We start from the raw sequence: 22,237 nt of genomic DNA, 5'->3' as shown, positions 1-22,237 counted from the left end.
GGCAGAGGCAGGCGGATTTCTGAGTTCGAGGCCAACCTGGCCTACAGAGTGAGTTCCAGGACAGCCAAGGCTATACAGAGAAACCCTGTCTCGAAAAAACAAAAAGAAAGAAAGAAAAGAAAAGAAAATGAGAAGGCTGAGTCTTACCTCATTAGAAGGTTTAAAGTCAGCCCAGCCCACGAGGAAGCACTGGGCCTCCCCTGATCCAACAGCCAGAGTCTTCAGCCTGTGTTTTGCTTTCTCTTCCCTTGGCTTGTAGACTCTAAGGGCCTCTTTAAACCTGTGTGACTGTACAATGCAGAGTTAATTGGATAGTTACTATGGGTTTCACCTGAGAACCATTTCTAAACCACTTCCACTATTTATTTCTCCAAATAGCCACTTGTTTCCCAGTAGCTTCTCCAAGAAAACTCAGGCAAGTCCGTTTCTGAACAGTTCAGAATAAGCTTGCTGCTGTGTGGGAGCCGGCGATCCTTTCTAGAGCAGCTTTTAAATAATGTGTTTGTTATAGCAACAGTGGCAGAATGAAAGTTTTGGGATTTATTATTATTGTTATTTATTATTATTATTATTAAAATCAAGGAGTGTAACTTCAGGAGCAGGCAACGGACCCTCGATGGAAGTTTCACGGTGTTGATGAAAGCTACACTGAAAGTTGATACTGAGAGATCCTAGTCACCTCTCTCACAAGTCGGAGCGGGATTCCAGCTACATGTTCCTGTGCATCAGTCCCCTGCCTGAGTAACCTGGGTTCCTGTCTTACCCATAGGTCCTGTCTTACCACGCATCAGCGGCAGAGGAGGAAACAAGGGAGCTCCAGGCTTTAGCGGTAATTCTCTTTTGGAAACTCACTGACTGTAGCCATCTAATTAGTATACAAATGCTTTTATTAGTGGTCAATATTTAGATAGGCACAGAAATTGTTTATATTGATCAACTGTACTTTGCTGCTGGGGCACAAAGTCACTGATAATACAGAGCACCGATGGTTGACTTAGTCAGGCTATTCTGTCATTCTGACTTTGCCCCCAGTGCTTGATCCAGCCTTCACATCTCCTCTTTCACCAAAATTAACCCAGTTTCCATGTACTGGGGAGATTGAAATGGGTGATTACAGGTGGTTGGCTGTCACTAGTAATCAGCTCTGCATTGTCAAGAACAGAGATTGGTCCAAACTCTGACCATATGGTGTTGGAAATCAGGATCGGATAAGGTTAATTTCTGGAGTCATCTCATTATTCAGGATGCTGGAGGGGAAAGCAAGCACACGTGTGAGCACACACGCCAGGCATTCTGGGTCTTGGTTGGGCACACTTCGGTGCACCTCTGAAGCACTTGCACTTGATAGTTTACAGTACACTTAATACACTTGCAATACTTTCTCTGCTGTGACCTAGCTAGGTCTCTCTGAGACAAGAATTGTGCACCGAGGAAAAGTTGAGAGGATCATAGACATTCTCTTCCACTGTTGTGGACACCATAGCTCACCAGAAGATAACTTTCTCATGTTATATCAATGTGTTTATAGTGGGGTTGTGAAGACCACCTTGGTGCCTGGACAAGGCAAAGGATTTCAAGTTCGCACGGCCATGCCCGTAGAAAGAAGTAAAACAAATTGTGATTAGGAATATGAGTCATCTAGCAAGGACAGCAAGAGAGTCATTAGGTAATTTTATCTGAAAGGTCACACAAAGTTTACAGAGGTATTGGGTTTAAAGTATCATCTGCCTTGGGCTTAACTGATAATTGGAGGTTTTTTTGTTTTGTTTTGTTTTTGTTTGTTTTTTAGAGACAGGAGCCAGGCTCTAACACACAAGCCCAGGATGGCCTGGAACTCGCGTGAACTCCTGACTCTCCACTTGCCTCTCTCAGTTTCCCCAATCCTAAACGTACAGGTGTGAGCTGCCTCACCCAAGTTAACTGACACATTTTCCTGGTCTACCAGCAAGATCTAGTTTTCATTTCAATGTAAGGAAACAGTGAGCAGGAAACGGTTCTGTGCTTTCAAGCCCTGCCTTTTATGATGCAATGCTAAGGTAAAGGCAGAGTCACACCACACAGTGTGTCATGTGTAAACCCAAAGAGCAAATGCAGGGATTTCTAAAGACAATGCTAAAACCATCACCCGGGCATATTAAACTATGTTTTACACTTCAGAAATGGCAGATTCTTTCACAAAAGTCTGAGCTAGGGTTTTTTTCCTCCCTCTCTCAATTATGCTTATAATTTTAGCAAGAGAAAAACACCATGGAATAGCTGGAAATTGCTACACTGCATATTGTTCAGAACCATCTGTTGTTCCATTTGGAAAATAGATGTCTGGCAGCTGCGCTGGAGATGGAGGGTTACATCTTTTGTAGGTCAAGTAATTTATTTAAATTGGTTGGAATTCAGCAACTGATTTCAATTCTAGTTTCATGTCAACCAAATGAAAATTCTTTTCAGCTCCAGATACCCAGGTGTCTGTGTCACCCAGGGAGTCCCCAGTCACTGGGGACTTTGCCGTGTGTTTCCTTTCTCATTTCCATTCCAACCATAAAATAAATTCCAGAGCTGTCAATATTTTTTATTTTGAAATTTTACTCTTAAGAGATTAAATAATATGTGTGCCAAATGTGTATGTCTGTATCCAGAGAAATTCTCTAGGCTTAATGAAGTAAATGATAGGAAACTCAAATACATTTTTTTTTTAACTTTTGGCTTAATTTGATATTTTTTAAAATCACATTTCAGTCTGGCCTTCTCTTGGATTAGCATTGGGTATAACATAGGGCCTATCAACTGAGCCCGTTGTCATCTTTTTGATGATCCCTAGTTTCGGGTTGCTGAGAAAGCAATAGAAAAGCCCAGTGATGTGATCATGGTTTTAAAAGTTAATTAAGATACTAGAATATAGGGCTGGGGGATGACTTAGCAGTTGCGAACATTAGCTCTTACAAAGGACCTGGGTTTGGTTCCCAGTACCCGTGTGGTAGCATTCAGCCATCTGTAACTTTAGTTTCAGGGATCCAGTGCCCTCTTCTGGCCTCTTCAGGTTCCCAGCACACAAATAATACACATTTCAATATAGGCAAACACCTCTACACATAAAATAAAAATAAATAATCCTTTTAAAGAAAGATACCAGCATAGATCTTAAAGGTATACCGCTTCAAATGAGAACTACTTTGAAATGTCTTTAGGCATTTTTATTGACTTCATATCAAAGAGAAATAAAACAAAAGGACTTTATAAAACATTAATGCTAATTGGGAGAATTTGAGATTTTTTTGGATGATCAAGTTCAAAAGCTGCCCATCTTTTCAGACTTGTTTTAATAATGTCTTGTGTGTGGATAAGGAGCTTTTATCAAGAATTGGCTGTAAACAGTTGTTTCTGTTTATTTTGGGCTTGAGATCTGGGACTTAAAATCTAAAGCAAACTGAATACTCTTGATATCAATTTGACTGTGTATATATATACATATTTGTATATATATACATATTTGTATACATATATACAAATATGTACACACACACACACACACACACACACATATATATATATATAACACACAATCAAACAGATTGTATAGCCCTGTGCCCACACCTTTAGATACTGCTGAGACAGAACTAAATGTCTCTCTGAGACATTCTGAAGCACAGACGAAACAGAATCTTTTTAAAGAGGCCTTCACCAAAACCAAGAAACTTAATAATTTTTAGATGGTCATTATGTTTATTCTGCCCAAGTATATTATTTTCCATGCTCACATGCTTAATGGTTTTCACAGAAACCACACACTTAAGAAATATAACAATAATATAAAAACATATGAAACAGCTTTTAACTGTTGATAGAGCCAGACTTCTTACTGGTAATTATAGTCTCAAGCAAATAGGAAATGTCTGTGCCCTGCTTCATCTATAAAAGAAGAGAATATGAGCTTACCTCGCAGAGTTGCAGTAATAAGTTCCTGGTGCCTGAATCTCCATGGACTTCTAGTTATTATTAGTAGCTGTAGCAATATTGAGGTTCTTGTGGCTCTGTCACATAGTAACTTTGTGTCACAGGCCCTACACTGTAACAAGCATCTTAGAAATTATGCAAGAGGTGGGTAGAAAACTTCCAGGGGGGAGATGGATCCTGTGTTTTAAGACTAGATTAAAATCAGTTTATAAACTGTAGCTAGTTCTCTACTTGTTTTCTACCATGACCACTCACAAGTAAGAAATATTCAGGCCAGTTCTTTCTGGATCCCCAGTGTCCTTGAGCATGAAACATCAAGCTTATTGATGTACAAACTGAAACTGATGTTTAGAATTATATATGCAGTATACATGATGCAAATGAAAGAGAATGAAAATCCAACTATAATTTTAATTTCTCCAGAGGAAGTAAAATGGATAGACCTTATAGCAGTGTGGTTCGTTACTAATACTGACATTTGTATTACAGTGGTTTAGAAGTGATAGTCATAGGAAACGTACCTACATGTTATAGAAAACTGATCATGTGGTTGATAAATTTAAAAACCTAGTCTTTACCTCTTAGTCTATGCAGGTACTGTATTAGGTCCATCAAATATACCAAGGGTCTATTGGTGTACAGATATGCATGTATGTATGCATGTATGTATGTATGTATGTATGTGTATAATATATGAATATACTATACTATATAATATAATCACAAAAGATAATAGCTTTGACAATGAGAGCTATCAGGTGTTTTGAAATGATAAAGGTACTGTTTTCTGAGACTTGTACCTATGAAGCTATACCCGTGTCTCCATTCCTTCTCTTGGGGCCCCACTCCCTCTTAATCAGTGCTCTGACTTAGACATAGGAGAGGCAGCAGCTCTGATTTCAGCAAGGATTTCAATTCATCAACCTGCTGAAGATGTAGCTGGAGTTTGTCTCTATCCAATTCTATTAGGAAATTCATAAATTCTCTTGTTTTACAGTCATGATTTGAACCAAATGTATGTACACACACACACACACACACACACACACACACACACACATCCTTCTGAAGCAGGAGGAAGGAGCTAGCTGATCCTGTGGTTTCTGTCCATTAGACGCAGCATGGCGGTTACCACTAGTTCCACAAAAAGGCATTTCACTGATGACAGCCACAGAGGCCATGTAAATGTGTTATTGACGACACAGGGCCTCTCAAAATGCAGTGGCTCTAACATTTTTACATCCATCCGAATCACTTGGAAATCTTATGTAACACATAGATGGCCTGAGCCCACTCCTGGATTTTCTAGTTCCATATCTGTGTTTACATTTCTCTTTTTATAGCCTACAGAGTACCTCCCTGTTTCAAAGATGTTAGTATGCAGAGGTGAGGGCTCTAGGTAGGCACCATTGTGACTTCTCCATGTCAAGATGGTTTCTCTGGCCCCATGTCCTATTGGAATCTGGACATGGCACTGTAATGCATATTCTGAGTATCTCCTGTTTCAAGTTTATATAAACATTGCTTTCCATTTATTCTCTGACTTGTCAATAAAAGCTAACTGGACAATGGCTGGGCAGAAGTAATAATAGGGTAGGACTTCTGCCAGTCTGGGAATGAAAGGGAGAGGGAAGGAGAGAGGGAGGAAGTGGGGAGGGTGAGGGAGGGAGGGAGGGAATTGGCCATGAGGAAGAGGTCAGGAAGACATCATGGGAAAACATGCCTGAAGCCCAGAGAGCCAGATCAATATTAAAATGTAAGTATCTCAGGAATTTTGGCTGGGAGGTAGCCAGATTCGCTTAGAGTATTAGAATAAATCAATGACTGCCCAGGTACTGGGCAGTAAAGCTTGGTTATATAATTCTAAGTAGATTCTGTCTCATTCAGTGGGATAGCTGGGGATAGAGAAATACTGCCACTTTTAAAATTCTTTTTACAGTGAGTGTTGCAGGGATAACCATTGCTAAGCTTGGTTCTCTGGTAAGATGAAGCATCCTTTTGTTATCTGCCCATGAGTGGCATAGCTGGATCTGGAGGTGGATGGATTCTCATTGTTCTGAGTAATGGCTATACTGATTTCCATAGTAGCTGCGCACATTTTCACTCTCACCAGCAATGGAGGAGTGTTCCCCTCACTCCATACACGCTCCAGCACGAGCTGACATTTGTTTTATTGACCTTGGACATTCTGACAGACAGATGTCACATGAAACCTCAGAGTAGTTTTGAGATGGTTGAGAATACTGAACATTTCTTTCTGGTGTGATCTTCAGTTACTAATATGAGATTTCTCCAATTTTTTTTTTTAATGTAGACACAATACTATTGAACTTGCCTCATAGAATCACTTTCCTTGTGTCCATTGATTTTGGATTTGTTGTGTTTTCGGTTTTATTAAATTCTAGAAAGTTTTTAGTTTCTTTCTTAATTTTTGTCGTGGCCTACTTTTCAGTAGTGAGTTGTCCAGTTTCCATGAATTTGTAAGATGTCTGTTGTTTTTGTTGTTAATATCCAGCTTTAATCTCTGGTTTTCAGATAGGGTGCAGGTAGTTATTCCTGTTTCCTTGTATCTGTTATACTTGGTTTGTGTCCAAGTATGCGGTCAGTTTTGGAAAAAGTTCCATGAGAAGAAGGTATATTCTTTTGCGTTTGGATGAAATGTTCTGTAAATATATTTATATTATTGATCTATATCGTCACTTAGCTCCAGCATCTCTCTGTTTGGTTTTGTCTGGATCTCCTCCTGTCTGTTGGTGAGAGCTGGCTATTGAAGTCTCCCACTGTCAGTGTAATAGTGTTTATTTTACTAATTTAGGTGCCCTTGTGTTTGGGGTGAAGATGTTAAGAATTATAATGTCCTCTTGGTATATTTTTCTTTAGATGTGTAAGGCCTTTCCCATCTCTTCTTATTAGTTTTGGTTTTAAGTCAGATATCAAAATGACTTTACCAGCTTGCCTCAGGTCAGTTTACTTGGAATATCCTTTTCTATCTTTTTACCCTAAGGTGATATTAATCCTTGATATTAAAGTGTGTTTCTTGAATGAAGCAGAAGGATGGACTTTTCATTCACCTGTTAGTCTGTGTTTTTTCTTTTATTGGAGAATTGAGACCACTGATGTTGAGAGATATTAATGGGAGGTGTTGGTGTTTGTTGATTCCTGTTATTTTATTTTGTGGTGTGTGTGTGTGTGTGTGTGTGTGTGTGTGTGTGTGTGTGTGTTTGCTTGCTGGTCTGAGCATGGTTAATCTCTTTAGGATTTATGGATAGATATTATTTAACTTTGATTTTTTTTCATGGAATGTCTTATTTTCTCCATCTTTTGTGACTGGGAATTTCACTGAGTGTATTATTCTGGGTTACCATCTGTGATTCTGTAGAACATCTGTCCAGGTCCTTTTAGCTTTCAGAGTCTCCATTGAGAAGTCAGGTGTTATTCTAAAAGGTCTGTCTTAAATGTTAGTTGATCTCTTTTTTTTATCTTGCAGCTTTTAATATTTTTTCTTTGTTCTGTATGTTTAGTGTTTCATTATTATGTGCCAATGGGATTTTTTTTTTTTTTTTTTTTTTTTTTTTTTTTTACTTTGATAGCCACCGCCACTTTAGATTAGGGACATTATCTTCTAGGATTTTGTTGAAATATTTCTGGTCCTTTGACCTGGGTCTCTCCCCATCTTCTATTCCTATTATTGTTAGATTTGGTTTTTTCATAGTGTCCCTAATTTTTCTGGATGTTTTGTACATGGATTTTTGTTTTGTTTTGTTTTGTTTTGTTTTTTAGATTTCACATTTTCTTTGACTGAGGTATCCATTTCTTTTCTCCTGTGTTTAATGCCTGAGATTCTCTCTTCTAGATCTTGTACTTGTTGGTGAGGCTTGCCTCTGACCTTCCTGTTTGAATTGCTAAAGTTTTCATTTCCAGATTTTCCTCAGTTTGGGTAGGTATTTTTATTTGCTGTTTTGTTTGTTTGTTTGTTTTGTTTTTATTGATTCTATTTCTAATGTAAGGTCTTGAAATGTTTTTATTTATTTTATTTTATTGTTTGTGTTTTCATAGATTTCTTTAAGGGATTTATTCATTTCCTCCTTAAGGATCTCCATTATAGGCATAAAGGCTATTTTGAGGTCTTTGTTTCGTGCTTCAGCCCTGTTGTGATCAAGGGTGTATTATGGTGAGGTTGCTTGCTCTAGTGGAGACCTTGTCCTGGCTGGTATTGATTGTGTGTTTATGCCGATGTCCAGGCATCTGGATTTGGGATCATTGTAATTCTCGGTGCTGGTAACTTGTCTTGTCTTTGTTGGGTGTTTTGTTTCTTAGTTTCTTAGGAGTTCTATGTCTGGCTCTTAGGAGACTATGGTAGCTATGTGTTGCCTGGTAAAGAATTATTCTGGGAATCTTGATAGGTGTGGCCACAGGAGGTTCAGGGCAAAATGTGTATCTATGTTTGGGGAGCTCACACTTAGGAATGGGGATGGGTCGGAGGGGGTCCACAGGAGGGAGGGAGGCAGGGTGTGCCACCAGGATCTCCTTAGTCCCTGTGAATGAGTGCGGGGAGTGAGGAAAGGCCATTATAGGTAGTCTGCCACCGAGCTGGGGATGAGGCTGGGGAATTAGATTTGGAGAAGACCAGGAAGTGTGGAGATCTGAAGCTCTCCTGCCTCCTTCACTGGCTTTCTTGCTTCTGTGGCAGGCTTGGCTGGTGGGTTCCAGGGAAAGCCTACTGGAGCTGGGTGCTGGGATAACAAGAGGGAAGACATGCTGGAAGAGCTGGTCTGTATGATTCCCTAGAAATGGGAGTGAGGACAGGGAGGGAGGCTGCAGCAGCTGGTCTGATACAGAGCCTTGGTGAGACTAGAGCATTAGGATCAGAGAGAGCAGAAGATCTGCAGTTAGCAGATCAGCCTTTTCCCCTGGCTGGCATCTTACTTTCTAAATCCTAAGGCATACACAGCTGGGACCAACAGCTCCAGGAATCTAGAACTGTACCTAACTGCCCTACCTTGAAATACCACGCATTTCAGGCTGTACTACTTATTAGGAAAAATGTAGAATATTGTTATCTTCTGAACTAGAAAGAAAAACAAATAGAAAGTTGACCTTTTATACCATGCTTCAAGAAGGGTTTTAAGGAATTTCTGACTTTCTCATGCCTCATTAGTGACTGATCCAAGTTCTCAACCGCATTTCATTGACAACGAGGCTCTCATGGAAAACATTTGTGTGTCCATGCTGGGTCAGTTTATGGAATTTGCTTATGCTGTGGGGTGGTTGTAACTAAAGGAGGAAAGGAAGCCACTTTTTTCTTACTCAGAGAGGCAGAGTATCCATACACAAAGGAGAGGCCTGGACTGCACAGGCCGCCTTTCCTGCAGCTTGTGGAATATACTTTGAAGGAAAAAAGAAAATGTCCTGTTATGAGAAAAATGATGCCCTAAGAATAAACCATCTGTTCTCTTGTCGAGTGAATGTGCTTAAGGAGAGCAGCTGCTGTCTGTTTCCTCCCTGACTGGAGTTGTTCCATCTCTGATGCTGGAAGCCACTGTAAACAACGAGACCTTTCTCTAAACATTTTCTGTTGTCTTCCCTGGTTCAGGCCACACATCAGTCTGTGAGACTGGCTTTATAGAACGACTATTTTCTTGTGAATTTTTTGTCTTCGGGAAAGAGCCTTAGAGAATGGAACAAGTCTGGTGTATGTGAGGTGGAACATGGCAGCCGCGAAGAGCAGGAGAAACGGCTTCCGAGCTGGGGGCTGTGCGGCTCCCAGTGGCGCTGGGAGACTTTTGTCTTTTGATGGCTTTAGTTTAGGAAAGTTGAAGGCCAGATGGGCCAGTGCCATCCAGACACGAGGAAACCTATGGGGTTTGGCAACTGATCCCACTCTTAATATTTTTCTCAGTTTTTTATTAAATATTTTATTTACATTCAGATGTTATTCCCTTTCTACATTTCCCCTCCAAAAATCCTCTATCCCATCTCTCCTCCCTCTGGTCACTAACCCGCCAACTCCCGCTTCCCTGACCTGGCATTCCCCTACACTGGGGCATTGAGCCTTCACAGGTCCAAGGGCCTCTCCTCCCATTGATGTCTGACCAGGCCATCCTCTGCTACCCATGCAGCTGGAGCCATGGGTCCCTCCATGTGTACTCTTTGGTTAGTGGTTAAGTCCCTGGGAGCTCTGGGGGTACCTATTGTTGTTCCTCCTATGGGGTTAATATTTCTTTTCTCAATAAATACAAGGCTCTTTTTATCAAGTTACTCTCAGCCAGATCAGGCTAACACACTTAGTAACACTTAATTGCCTGCTGATAGAGTACATGGTCCATGGGTGAAGGAGTAGGGCAGCCTACAAGTTCAAATAGCCCAGGCTCCAGCAAGAATACAGGAGAAGCGTCAGAGCACCAAGGCAGCCAGGAACCCTTGGCCAATCACTCATTCATTGATACTTTAGACAGAGTTCCAAGTCATGTGATTGTTGTTGTTTTTTTTTCATTTGCCTAATATGCAAACAGCATAGCAAATTAGATGATTTTGACAAGATTAGGATGCACTCACAGGTCTGCTCCAACATAGGCAGAGTCTTGGTGCATGGCTATGATACATACCCATAGTGGTGAAGCTAAGGCAGGAAGATCATGAGTTTTGGGCTAGCCTGAGCCTCATAGGAGGCCCATTTTTAAATAAAACGAAAACTGTTGCCACTTTAAGCAAAGAGGATATGTTAATTCCCTTCCATTTGTTTACTCCTAATAAGTATTTATGCAAGCAAATAGAAGAGCATGGGAAATGATACTAAGCTACAGTCAACCGGTATTCCCAGAGAGGGCTAGCAGCAGGGGCACTTAGCCCTATGTTAGATCATAACTGTGCCCTAGAGGAATTTATCAATTAAAGAGTGGCAGACCGTGGAAGCAGAAGGCAGTCCCAGGTGCTGGCTATATTTAAATGACTAAAACCAAAGCCAAAGATTTCAATAAAAAAAATAAAAACACAAAACACAGAGCCACCCCTTCCGACATACAAATAAAACCAGCTTCCCAAGCTGCCAGTAACGAAATTCCCCAGCAAGGGCTTCATTTGCTTGTTTGTTTGTTTGGCGGGGTAGGTGGTTGGCATGCTCAAGCTTTGGTGAGAATCACCTTTAGTCTACATTGTAGACTCTACAGGAAGGTCCAGTCTGAGCTAGGTGACATACTGTCATGGAAACCAATCTTTATCCCTTACCCAGCCTCTCTGCTTCCATTGGAGTGACTAGAGAAATGGACACATAGTTTCCATAAGGTTTTTGTATGAATGAAATGTACATTCCTTGGACCATTACCCTTAATAGTTCCAGATAGTTCCATCTGTGAAAATGAATAAGACCAGAGAGGTATAAAAGAGCCAGACAGCTGGGATCCTCTGTGCCGTGTACTGTTTGAAATACAAGCTCATGGTAGCAAGACTCTCCTCTTTCATCTGTCTGGAATCATGTTAACCCCATGCAACTTAGTATAAAAAGTGTAGGGGATCCTGTGATAAAGAGTTCTAGTATATTGCAGTTTGCCATTGCTTGACAAAACACTGGAGGTAGCCAACAGAAAATGAGGATGTTTGTGTGGGCTTATTTTTGCAGAGTTCATACTATGTAATCAAGTTGTCTCTATTGCTTTGGGGTCAGAGTTAACACAGTGCATTAAGGGAGAAGCCTCTCAGAGAAAGCTGCTTGGTCCATGACATCCAGGCAATGAAAGAGGAAGCGAAGGCTTCAGAGTCACGCATTCTAGGGCGTACCTCCAGTAGTCTAATTGACTCTGCTTCTAAAATATTCTACCACCTCCCGTGTGCTAGCTAGCTTTCTGTAAGCTTGAGCTAAAGCCATTTTGGAAGAGCGAAGCTCAAATGATAAAAAATGCCCCCACCAGACTGGCATGTGGGCAAACCATTGGTGCCTTTTCTTAGTAGTGATTGATGTAGTGGAACACAGCTCACTGTGGGCAGTGCCACCGTTGGACCGGTGCTATAAGAAGGTGTACTAGGCAAGCCATAAAGACCACAGCAGTAAGCAGCACTCTTCCATGGCCTCTGCATCAGTTCTTGCCACCAGGTTCCTACCTTGAGTTCTGTCCCTGTCTTCCTTAGATGATGAACCAACCACAAGCTGTAAGACAAAATAAACCTTTTCTACCCCAAGTTGCTATTGGTCATAGTGTTTTACAACAGCAATAGAAAATCTAAGACAGTGCAATAGGGCTAGACTGGAGAACAAACCTTTAACAGAAGGGCACCAAAGGAAGATTCCAGATTACAACTTGCTGGTGGGATTGCAAGATGGTGCAACCACTTTGGAAATCAGTCTGGCGGTTCCTCAGAAAACTGGGCATGACACTTCCTGAGGACCCTGTTATACCACTCCTGGGCATATACCCAGAGGATTCCCCAGCATGCAATAAGGGCACATGCTCCACTATGTTCATAGCAGCCCTATTTGTAGTAGCCAGAAGCTGGAAAGAACCCAGGTGTCCCTCAACAGAGGAATGGATACAAAAATGTGGTATATTTACACAATGGAGTACTATTCAGCCATTAGAAACAATGAATTCATGAAATTCTTAGACAAATGGATGGAGCTGGAGAACATCATACTAAGTGAGGTAACCCAGTCTCAAAAGATCAATCATGGTATGCACTCACTGATAAGTGGATATTAGCCTAGAAACTTTGAATACCCAAGACATAATCCACATATTAAATGATGTCCAAAAAGAATGGAGGAGTGGCCCCTGGTTCTGGAAAGACTCAGTGCAACAGTATAGGGGAATACCAGAACAGGGAAGCGGGAAGGGGTGGATGGGGGAACAGGGAGAGGGAAGAGGGCTTATGGGACTTGCGGGGAGTGGGGACCCAGAAAAGGGGAAATCATTTGAAATGTAAATTAAAAAAACATATCAATAAAAAATAAAATAAAAATAAAAAAAGAAATATTGACTATTTCAATATTGAAGCAATATGAAAGGAAAAAAAAAAAACAGACGAGATCTTCTGTTTCCTTATAGAAAAGTTAAGAAGGCCTTATGAATAACCACTATCTTAATCCTTAGCTTTATTTCATTTCCTTCTCTGTCTCTTTTTTTTTTTTTTTAAGGCTGCTGTGGTACCATCTGCCCAAACCCTGAAAATTACCGACTTCAGCTTCAGTGACTTTGAGCTGTCTGATTTGGAAACAGCACTGTGTACAATCCGGATGTTCACTGACCTCAACCTTGTGCAGAACTTTCAGATGAAACATGAGGTAGGAATGCTGTGTGTGTGTGTGTGTGTGTGTGTGCGCGCGCGCGCACGTGCATGTATACTCATGTGTATATAATATAGAGAATTGGATCTGACTGCTGGCATGTAATAGGGGCTTTCAGTTTTACTGATTAGCATATCGTTGCCTAAGATAAACCATCAGTCATTAAAGATGCATCTTGGTTCCTGCCCTGTATCAAGCACGAGGTTGAAGAATGCAGGAGGATCTTACTTAAAGCGACCGCAGTAGGGTAAAGTCTGGTGTCAGGAGATTCTGGGTGGAACACAGGTCAAGGGGAGGGGTGACCTGAGAAGCAACTGGAAAGATGAACAGACGAACGCATAGACTAGTGAGCTATCAAAGAACACCACTGTCCTCCCGGCACCAGTGGCCACTCACCCGAGTTTGAAGTGGGGAAGTAATGATGACATCACCAGGGTTGTGATTACCAGTGCCAAATGGACCCCGGCCATAGTTGCCTGTTGTGGGGCCAGACTCCTCAAATGAGGTCATCTCTGTGGAGCAGAAATGAGACCCTTTTCAACGCCAGTCTCCAAATATACATTTCCTATGTAAACATTTATAGGTCTTCAAGGTTTTCATTGCTTAGCCTTCCATTAATTCATAAAGTGAAAAGTTACTCCGTGTTCTGTGTGATTCCAATGATGAGGGGACCTTGCTCTCAAAGACTTCACGGTGTGGAAAGAAAACTAAGGGTAAATATGACTAAGGTTAATAAAGTGTCGTTTGTGATCCCAGAGACCTGAGTCTCATTAATTTTTTTTAAATTTAACCAAATTTTATGTTGGTAGCCGAGCCCAAAGATGGCACCGACTTCCTCTGTATGAGTCAGCAGGCACAGCTGTTGTCCACCCCGAAGGACGCAGTGCGCATGACCCAAATATGTCACAGCCCGCTCTCGGGGCATGCTAATTGAGCATTGGAACCTGCGCCAATTAGGTAGCTACACGAGTCTCCTAAGCATATATAAGCTGTGCCTTTTCCTCCCTCGGGGTCCCCTGTTCAAGAAAGCTGTACAATAAAGGATCGTCCGTAGAAGAATCCTGTTGCCATGCGTCGTTCTTGCTGGCGAGACAATAGGCGCGCGACAAGTTTATATTACTTTTTTTATGAAAACCCACAATACAAATAGGCTACTGATCTGCCACTCTTGTCTGCATGTTAGTTAAGGGATATCCTGTTGTCCAATGATTCCAACAAGTTCTCATGAATGAATCCCGTTCACAGGTGAAAAACCCAAACCAGCTTGGAGTAGACATGTCGCGGTGTCAACCATAGCTCTCTCTGTGATCAGCAGCACACTTTTGCTTAGGCCATTTTTCTCCACAGTCTCAGTTTCCACACCTCTTAGAGTAAATGATGTTGCTACTCTGTGGGAGTGCATGTGAATTACACATGTCTCTGTATAGTACATGCTTGTGTATATGTGTGCTTGCACGATTCTGCTTACTTCTTTGATGGTGAGAGTGTGTCAGTTATCCTACCTTTAGACAACATTTGAATATGATAAATCACCATGGGATTTCTCTGCTGTATAAGATAGGACTCACTTTAAAAGTCTGCTTCGCGGTTCTCTGTGGTTAAGAGCACTGGTTACTCTTCCAGAGGTCCTGAGTTCAATTCCCAGCAACTACATGGTGGCTCACAACCATTGGTAATGGGGTCTGATGCCTCCTCCGGTGTGTCTGAAGACAGCTTTAGTGTAGTCACAAACATAAAATAAATAAATCTTAAAAAAAAAAAAAGTTCGCTCTGGGAAGGTGATATGTTCACATCTAGAGTTAGAAGCCCTACATTACATGTGGATCACATTTTTACTGAATATCTTGATCAGATACACGTGTTCCTGTAGTATCCACATCTGTAACTAATACTGACCCTACTCCAAGGGCTTGGCTAGGACACACACAGCAATGTGATTGTTTTGTAAAACTCTTGTTGCTGATTTCCGTTTTGCTTGGCTGATAGGTAGCATTCGAGGACTGAGTAATGCAGATACTCAGTTTCTCTAGCATTCATTTCCTTGGATTCTGACCCACAGGAAAATACTCCTCACCTACTTCCCTTCTCTTTGTATAGAACCTCTATCTGAATGTAAAAGAAACAAATGGTAGTCAACGTCAGTGTCTCTCAAAGAGACAGATGAACACAGTAGACAGGCAAGGAAGTTTCCTTTTGCCAAATAGTGGATCCCTGTGCCGCAGACTAGGCCAGTAAGCTCACTGAGGTAGGAAATGCACTTTGGTTTTATTCTAATGCAGATGGTGACTGTATTTTCCCCATTGGCCTGTTCTGGCCTCACAGTCTTTGAGACTGCTTATTTTTAAGAATACAGTGCTAAGAAAATGAAGGAAAGGAACAGTCTGCTCCAGTCAGAGTTCCAGGAATGCAGGGAGCCCTTTACATAAACAGAAGCCTTACCAGGCGGATGAGATTAATAGATTTGCAGAAAAATTGCACAAGACATGGGGATTAATACATTTTAATTCCTTTCCTTAAAACTTTAACAAGTTTTAACAAGTGAGGTATTTTGTAGAATATTGGCACTCCGTGGGCTCAGTAACTTAGATGAAAATTAAACAAAACAAAAACACATCCGTTTATATTTATTCTGGGCAGCGTCAACCTGAGCATTAGGATTATTATGGTTGAATTTCCTGCCCTACTGTCTAGTTGTCTCTTTTACTTCAGGTTTTATTGTCAGTATAATTTTAGATGGAGAAAATTCAAATTCCTTGCTAGACAGGATGCCCCACCAAGAAGTCTCACACTGAACAACAAACCTTTGATTTGTGCCGGTGGCACCCATGCCTGCTCCCGGGCTCTGGAACCGTCCACTTTATTAGGACAACATTCGTTGATTGCATTTCTGCTTCTGTCCTTTCTGTCTCTGCCCGCCTGAGCTTCTCTTGCTTGCTGTGTCTCTGCCACTGTCACTGGAGAACAGGTCCTTTCTGCAGTTTCTCAGTCATGGGGGAAAAACATTTTTAAACAGATGTAGAAACTCAAGGATCCTTTTATTGGAGTTTGAGAGAAATCGCAGGACGGTAAGTTGTGGATCTCAGCAACTGCCAGGAACAGAGAGAGAGAGAGAGAGAGAGAGAGAGAGAGAGAGAGAGAGAGAGAGAGAGGTCAGCTTTGTGAGTGGGGGGTCCAGAGCCCACACAGGCTCAGCCAGCCTGTGAGCAGCAGCTGGGGATTGGGACTTTTCAGAAAAAAAAAAAAGATGCCCAGGGACAGGGCAAGCAGCTTTAGGGGTTGGGTCAGTCTGGTTCTGAAAGAGGAGATAGGAAGAAAAGAAAGAATATGTTATTCTCCATGGATTAGAACTAGACAGGCTTCCCAGTGAGCTCGTAATTACTGCATCACATGGCAACAACTTCTGGGGTCTCTGAATCGTCTCCTTTCTTAGCTTGTCCTTAGGTCTTCCTTCATCTTCCCAGCCCCTGGCAGTAGCTGTCCTCTTAAGACTGTCTTTAAGACTGTCCCTTATCACAGGCAGTCTTTGGCCATCCTCAAAGAGTCCTATCAACTTCCAACCAAGCCTCTTTCCTGAGAGTTAACCCGAACCCTGTTTCAGATTCTAAACAGGAGCTATTGCCACACTTTTGCCTCCCCCAGAGACTCAGGAGGTGGCGTTCAATGCATGCTGTGATGGAGGGCCCCCCGCCTTCAAAAACTCCAAGCCTCTTATGTTTTATCGAATTCCTGACAAGTGACTTTAGCCATTGGTTCAGTTGCAGGGTATGTATACATAGTCAGTAACAGCACCTTTAAGTTTCAAACTAGTGAGAGATATATACAGACTCTGAATTTGCAGTTTCCTTGATTATTTTTCTTGCTGGTTTAATTAATCACATGCAGTTTTCTACATGATGCCAGTGTGACCTCTCAAAACACATCGAAGTAAACCATGTGGCTTTCAGTTAAAACTCCTCCTGCTGTAGCTGATCTGTTATCTCCCCTCTAGACTGTTAAAAAAATGTCCAGAGTAAGGCGATCAGTACTGAGATGTCCAGGATCAGGGGGAGGGGGAGGGAATGCACCCACAGTAGGCACACAAACGTAATTACACTAGAGCAGCTCCTAAGGCCCAGAGCTCAGAGATCCCAAGGTTCTTTTGGGGGGAATTCCCTCTGAACTAAACCAAGAACTAGAAGAAAAGGTCTTCTGGAGAAAAGGGATCATGCCAAGTCCCTGTGACTGATCAGTTTCTACCAACAGGGAGGGGGGGTCCCTGCTCAGGCCCCGAAGCCAGTCACAAGGGAGACACCTGCCATTGTTTCCCTTGTACTTTTTCCAATCCTAAGGCAATGCTCTTTGAGTTTGCGAGTATCATGGACACACTGAAGGAAAGTGCATGCTTGCTTCTACAAAAACGTAGTAAATCATTCAGATTTTTAAGAGAAGCAGACTGAAAACACAAGCAGAATCAGCACGCTCAGATCATGAGTCCCTGCGGGTTTTATTTAATATTCCCCTCAGAAGTTAAATTAAACCCAACTGGGAAGACTTGCTTGAACAATTTTGCCTTTTTCCTGCTTCCCATCTTTTAAAATAAAATTTATTTTCCACATGGGTCCCAGGAGATTTAGACAGTATCTTCAAATTTTGAAGCCAGGCCTTAAGTGGGTTAGGAAGAACCTAAACCATAAAGTTCTAATGAAGAAGACATTAAAATCTGTCATTCTAGTTTGTCCTGAGACTTGAGCCAGACACCTCAATCCCAGCCCAGCTTAGATCCTTGAACTAAATACCTTCACAAGTGCACCACAGAGAACATGAGAGAACTCATTCCCAAACATCCATGCACATGTGACTCTGGAGTCTAATGATGACATGGGGGAATATTCTTTTATAAAGGTATTTGGTGTCCTACCTATGACAAAGTACCTTTCTTTGCAATTTAACCTATTTTTCATCTAATTTAACTAGGTCTACTTGGTAGGTTTTGGTTGAAGTGGTAATGCTTGAATTCTGGCCCCGCCCCTTATGAACAACCACCAATCGCAGGTTGCCTGTTTGAGAGTTGCTTTCTTCCTCTGTGCAATGATCCCAATGTGAGCCTCCCTCAATCTTGTGGGGATTGAATGTGAACACTGCAGGGGACCTGGCACTTATAAGATGTATGACTAACTTGACGATTACTGTCACTCCTTACTGTTCACTTCCTACAGGTTCTTTGCAGATGGATCTTAAGTGTTAAGAAGAATTATCGGAAGAACGTTGCTTACCACAATTGGAGGCATGCCTTTAACACAGCACAGTGCATGTTTGCTGCTCTGAAAGCCGGCAAGATTCAGGTACTTCCCAGAGCCATTCAGATTCCTGCTCAGTGGAACTGACAGCGTATCTTTTCAAATCATTTTTAGAGTGCTCTTAGAGTGATTGAATAATCTACCAACTAGTGACTTACTGCTGGTTGAAAATTAGCACAGCATGATAGTTAGCCACTAACTTTCCTTCATTTGTAATAAATGTTATGTAGTAAAATCCCCTAACATTGTTACATTTTAGTAATCCTTGGGCAAATAAATATTTCCATTAGAGGAAGACAGTGAAAGAAAAACATTACAATTTTCAATTGTTGTTTTTTAAATTGTATGTAAGTACACTGTAGCTGTCTTCAGACACTCCAGAAGAGGGAGTCAGATCTCATTACGGATGGTTGTGAGCCACCATGTGGTTGCTGGTATTTGAATTCAGCACCTTCAGAAGAGCAGTCAGTGCTCTTAACCGCTGAGCCATCTCTCCAGCCCCCTACATTTCTCATTTCACAGTCAACTGCTCCCTAGTAAAATTACTCAAAAAACACCAAATGCCATCATAGGTGATTGTCTGTCAGACTCTGTGAAAGGCTGTCGCTTCTCTAACTGCTGTTTCAGACAGGTTTTGTTTTATGTGCCTTGATCAGAGCCTGAGTAAAGGAAGATCAGTGCAGAAAACACACACAAAGTATCCATTTCCAGCCAAATCCTGTTATATCTCTGTCCTTAGATTCCATCTTCAGGATCTGAGAGGGAACTGACTAGTTATTCTAAGTAAGAGATCCTCGACATCTGCTACATAATTCAAATTCAGAGCCTCCCAGTTTCAAAACATAAAGTTAAAAAATGTTATTCACTGTCAAATACCCTACTTTCCTAGGTTATACATTTTAAGTGGCCATTTTTAAAAAAAAAATGACTAGACTTGGGTTCGGCTTAGAGACTGAACACTGGGATACCGTGTGTAAAGCCTTGTATTTGATTGTAGAACCATTGTCTAAGAAGCCATACAAAATGACACAGTAGTTATTTTACCCCATAGAAGAATTCCTAGGAAAAGGATAAGCTTCCCTTGGGTTGACCATGAGTCTTAGGATTCCCACTACAGAAAGCTGCCTGTGCTTTTCATGATGAAGAATGAGTGGCGGTCTTCGCACATGCTCCAGGGCTGACAGTGCTGGGTGTTCCCATAGGACAGAGTGGTGTGGCATTTTAACTTGTATTTCATGCACTGTGCCACTGACAACGGGCATAACACTGTCAATAATATAAATGACAAGTACTCAAAAATAACCTGTTTGTAGCCTAGGAACATATTGTACAAGTTTTGAAAGCCACTTTTTCCAATAATTCTATTTCTACTATTTTATTTAATAGTCACATTGTCTTGGTTACTTGACAATATAGCAGGTGATTACAGGGAGGAAAACAATGGTTACAGAAAACAAAAAATATTAAAGTGTGTTTCAATCATTCCACATATGTAAACATAAGAGTCATGGCATTAATTATGAGTGGGTGGATTATTCTTTTTCTTTTTTTACTTAAAAACTTATATAGCGTCAGGATGTGTTGGTGTGCACATATGCCATGGCACAGGTGTAGAGGTCGGAGGATAACGTCGGGAGTTAGGTTTGTCCTGCCTCGGTCGGTTACCAGACTTGAACTCACGTTGCCAATCTTGCATACATAGCAAGCACTCTTTTCCACTGAGCCAGCTTGCTGTTCCCAGATTTTTCATTTTTGAAGCATTTCATTTTTCTGTTGTTTGGTGACATTTGTAGTTCATTGTGATTGACAACATGAATGGTCACCTGCAGAGTAGAATTTCTGGAGAGCACACATTATAAGTGCAGGAATGAATACTGAGAAGTCGTAGGAGAATACCCTGCCCCACGCTTTCTCTCTCTCTCTCTCCCTCAACGCCTTTGTACACAGAACAAGTTAACAGATCTGGAGATCCTTGCATTGCTGATTGCTGCTTTAAGCCATGATTTGGATCATCGTGGTGTGAACAACTCATACATACAGCGGTAAGACGGCTTTGCCAAGAAAACAAAATGTCTCCTCTACATTACTGAACTGTACTTTTAAAAGTTAGAGCTACCAAAAAATAAAAAAGAAAGAAAGAAAAGGTACAAAGAATAAGTTGGCCTCGTTTCATTACATAGCCTGGTGGTGTTTAGGGAAAATGGGACGTGAATGCAGGTGTCATACCATACTGATCACATTTCGGGCCTGGAGTTCAAACACCATTTCTGCTGAGAATCTCATTACATGACCATCATGAGTTTTGCTTTAGTTTGTGTGCAGCCGGCTTTTAATCCCAACGCTAAGGAGGCAGAGGCAGGTAGATGTCTGTGAGTTTGAGGCCAGCCTAGTCTACAGAGTGAGTTCTAAAACAGTCAGAACCACACAGAGAAACCATGTCTTGAAAAAAAAAGAAAGAAAGAAAGGAAGGAAGGAAGGAAGGAAGGAAGGAAGGAAGGAAGGAGAGAAAGAGAGAAAGAAAGCCATGAAGAGTCTAGAAGGGCAGGATTTTTACCACGGAGTGGAAAAGACAGTATTTGAAATAGTGTGGACTTCGGCTCTGCTTGTTCATGGAGCACAATAGACTAAGGTTTTAGTAGCAGTATATATTACACAGACTTAGGGAACTTGAGTTCTGTGGTCAGACTGTAGCTCTGCCAGAATTCTTGGGTAGCCTGGGGCAAGGAAGACAATTTCTCAACACCTTAATTTCCCTTAAAATGGAAATAATGGCATGCCCATATCACAAGGTTGGCATGTGTTTTCAGAGGCCACAAGCATCACCACCCAGAGGAAGGTTTGCCATATACTGTGCTAAATTCTAGCAACAGCTTTTCGAAATGGTCGTAAGGAGCGTGACACTCTCTTAAGATCTTAAGAGTAAGGGTCTAACCGCTGGGACCACACTTAAGTGGCATCCTGTGATGACAACTGAGCTAATAAAACTGACAGTACTTTTCATCAAATACTGGACCCGTGTTGCAGTCTGGTCAACTTCTTGTAGCAACTTTGTTGAACAGTCTACATTTTAGAGGCAGAATCTGTTAATGCTGAGTGCCTTTGTAAGTGTCCCAGTGCACTCTCAAATGGAAATCCCAAGTGTGTCCAGGGTGTTTGTGAAAGCTCTTTAATCGTGGCCAGTCATCTGATAAACAGAAGACTTAGTCTGAGAAGAATTGCAAGGATATACAACCATGTCCTGTGCTGTGCTTTACGTAATGAGAGAGTCTTGCCTGTCGCAGACTGTTTGTTTCCACTGGAAAACCTAGAGCTCTGTAGAAGTAACTTGGTGGCATGCCCTTTGTCAGTGTGCCTTATATGACTGAGATCCAGTGTGTCACTGATGGAAGGGAGGTAGCAACAGAAGACCCAGAGTGTGTCACAGGAAGTGACCTGTATGTGTCAGCCCATAGACACATATGGCTATCCCCCCTGCCTAGCTCAGAAAGGAGCAGTATGTTATTAGTACACATACCATTATTTTTTTTGTAGAAATTGCTCTTTTGTTGCCCTATATAAATGAAAAATAAGAAAAAATGCAACTCTATTCACATTTAAATTCTTTAAAAATAGTTGCTAATAATTGCTTTTTATTAGATATTTTATTTATTCACATTTCAAATGTTATCCCCTTTCCCAATTCCCTCTCCCCCAGAAACCTCTTATCCCATCCCCCCTCCTCCTGCTTCTATGAGAGTGT

The 22,237-nt window shown here is 41.5% G+C and overlaps 1 protein-coding gene across 3 annotated transcripts in view; it reads left to right on the top strand.

Moving 5' to 3' along the window:
- The window catches only part of Pde5a (phosphodiesterase 5A), a 161,531-nt gene that overhangs the window by 103,547 nt on the left and 35,747 nt on the right, over positions 1-22,237 (top strand). For all 3 annotated transcript variants that reach the window (XM_052179313.1, XM_052179311.1, XM_052179312.1), the window contains exons 11-14: positions 770-829; positions 13,073-13,219; positions 18,418-18,543; positions 20,446-20,540. In XM_052179313.1, coding sequence (XP_052035273.1) covers positions 770-829; positions 13,073-13,219; positions 18,418-18,543; positions 20,446-20,540 — 428 coding nt within the window. The remainder of the gene's footprint in view (positions 1-769; positions 830-13,072; positions 13,220-18,417; positions 18,544-20,445; positions 20,541-22,237) is intronic.

This window comes from Apodemus sylvaticus, chromosome 4 (genome assembly GCF_947179515.1).
Source record: "Apodemus sylvaticus chromosome 4, mApoSyl1.1, whole genome shotgun sequence".
Classification (NCBI taxonomy): domain Eukaryota; kingdom Metazoa; phylum Chordata; class Mammalia; order Rodentia; family Muridae; genus Apodemus; species Apodemus sylvaticus.
The sequence above is the reverse complement of the archived record's forward strand: the minus strand, read 5'-3'. Positions and strand labels throughout refer to the sequence as shown.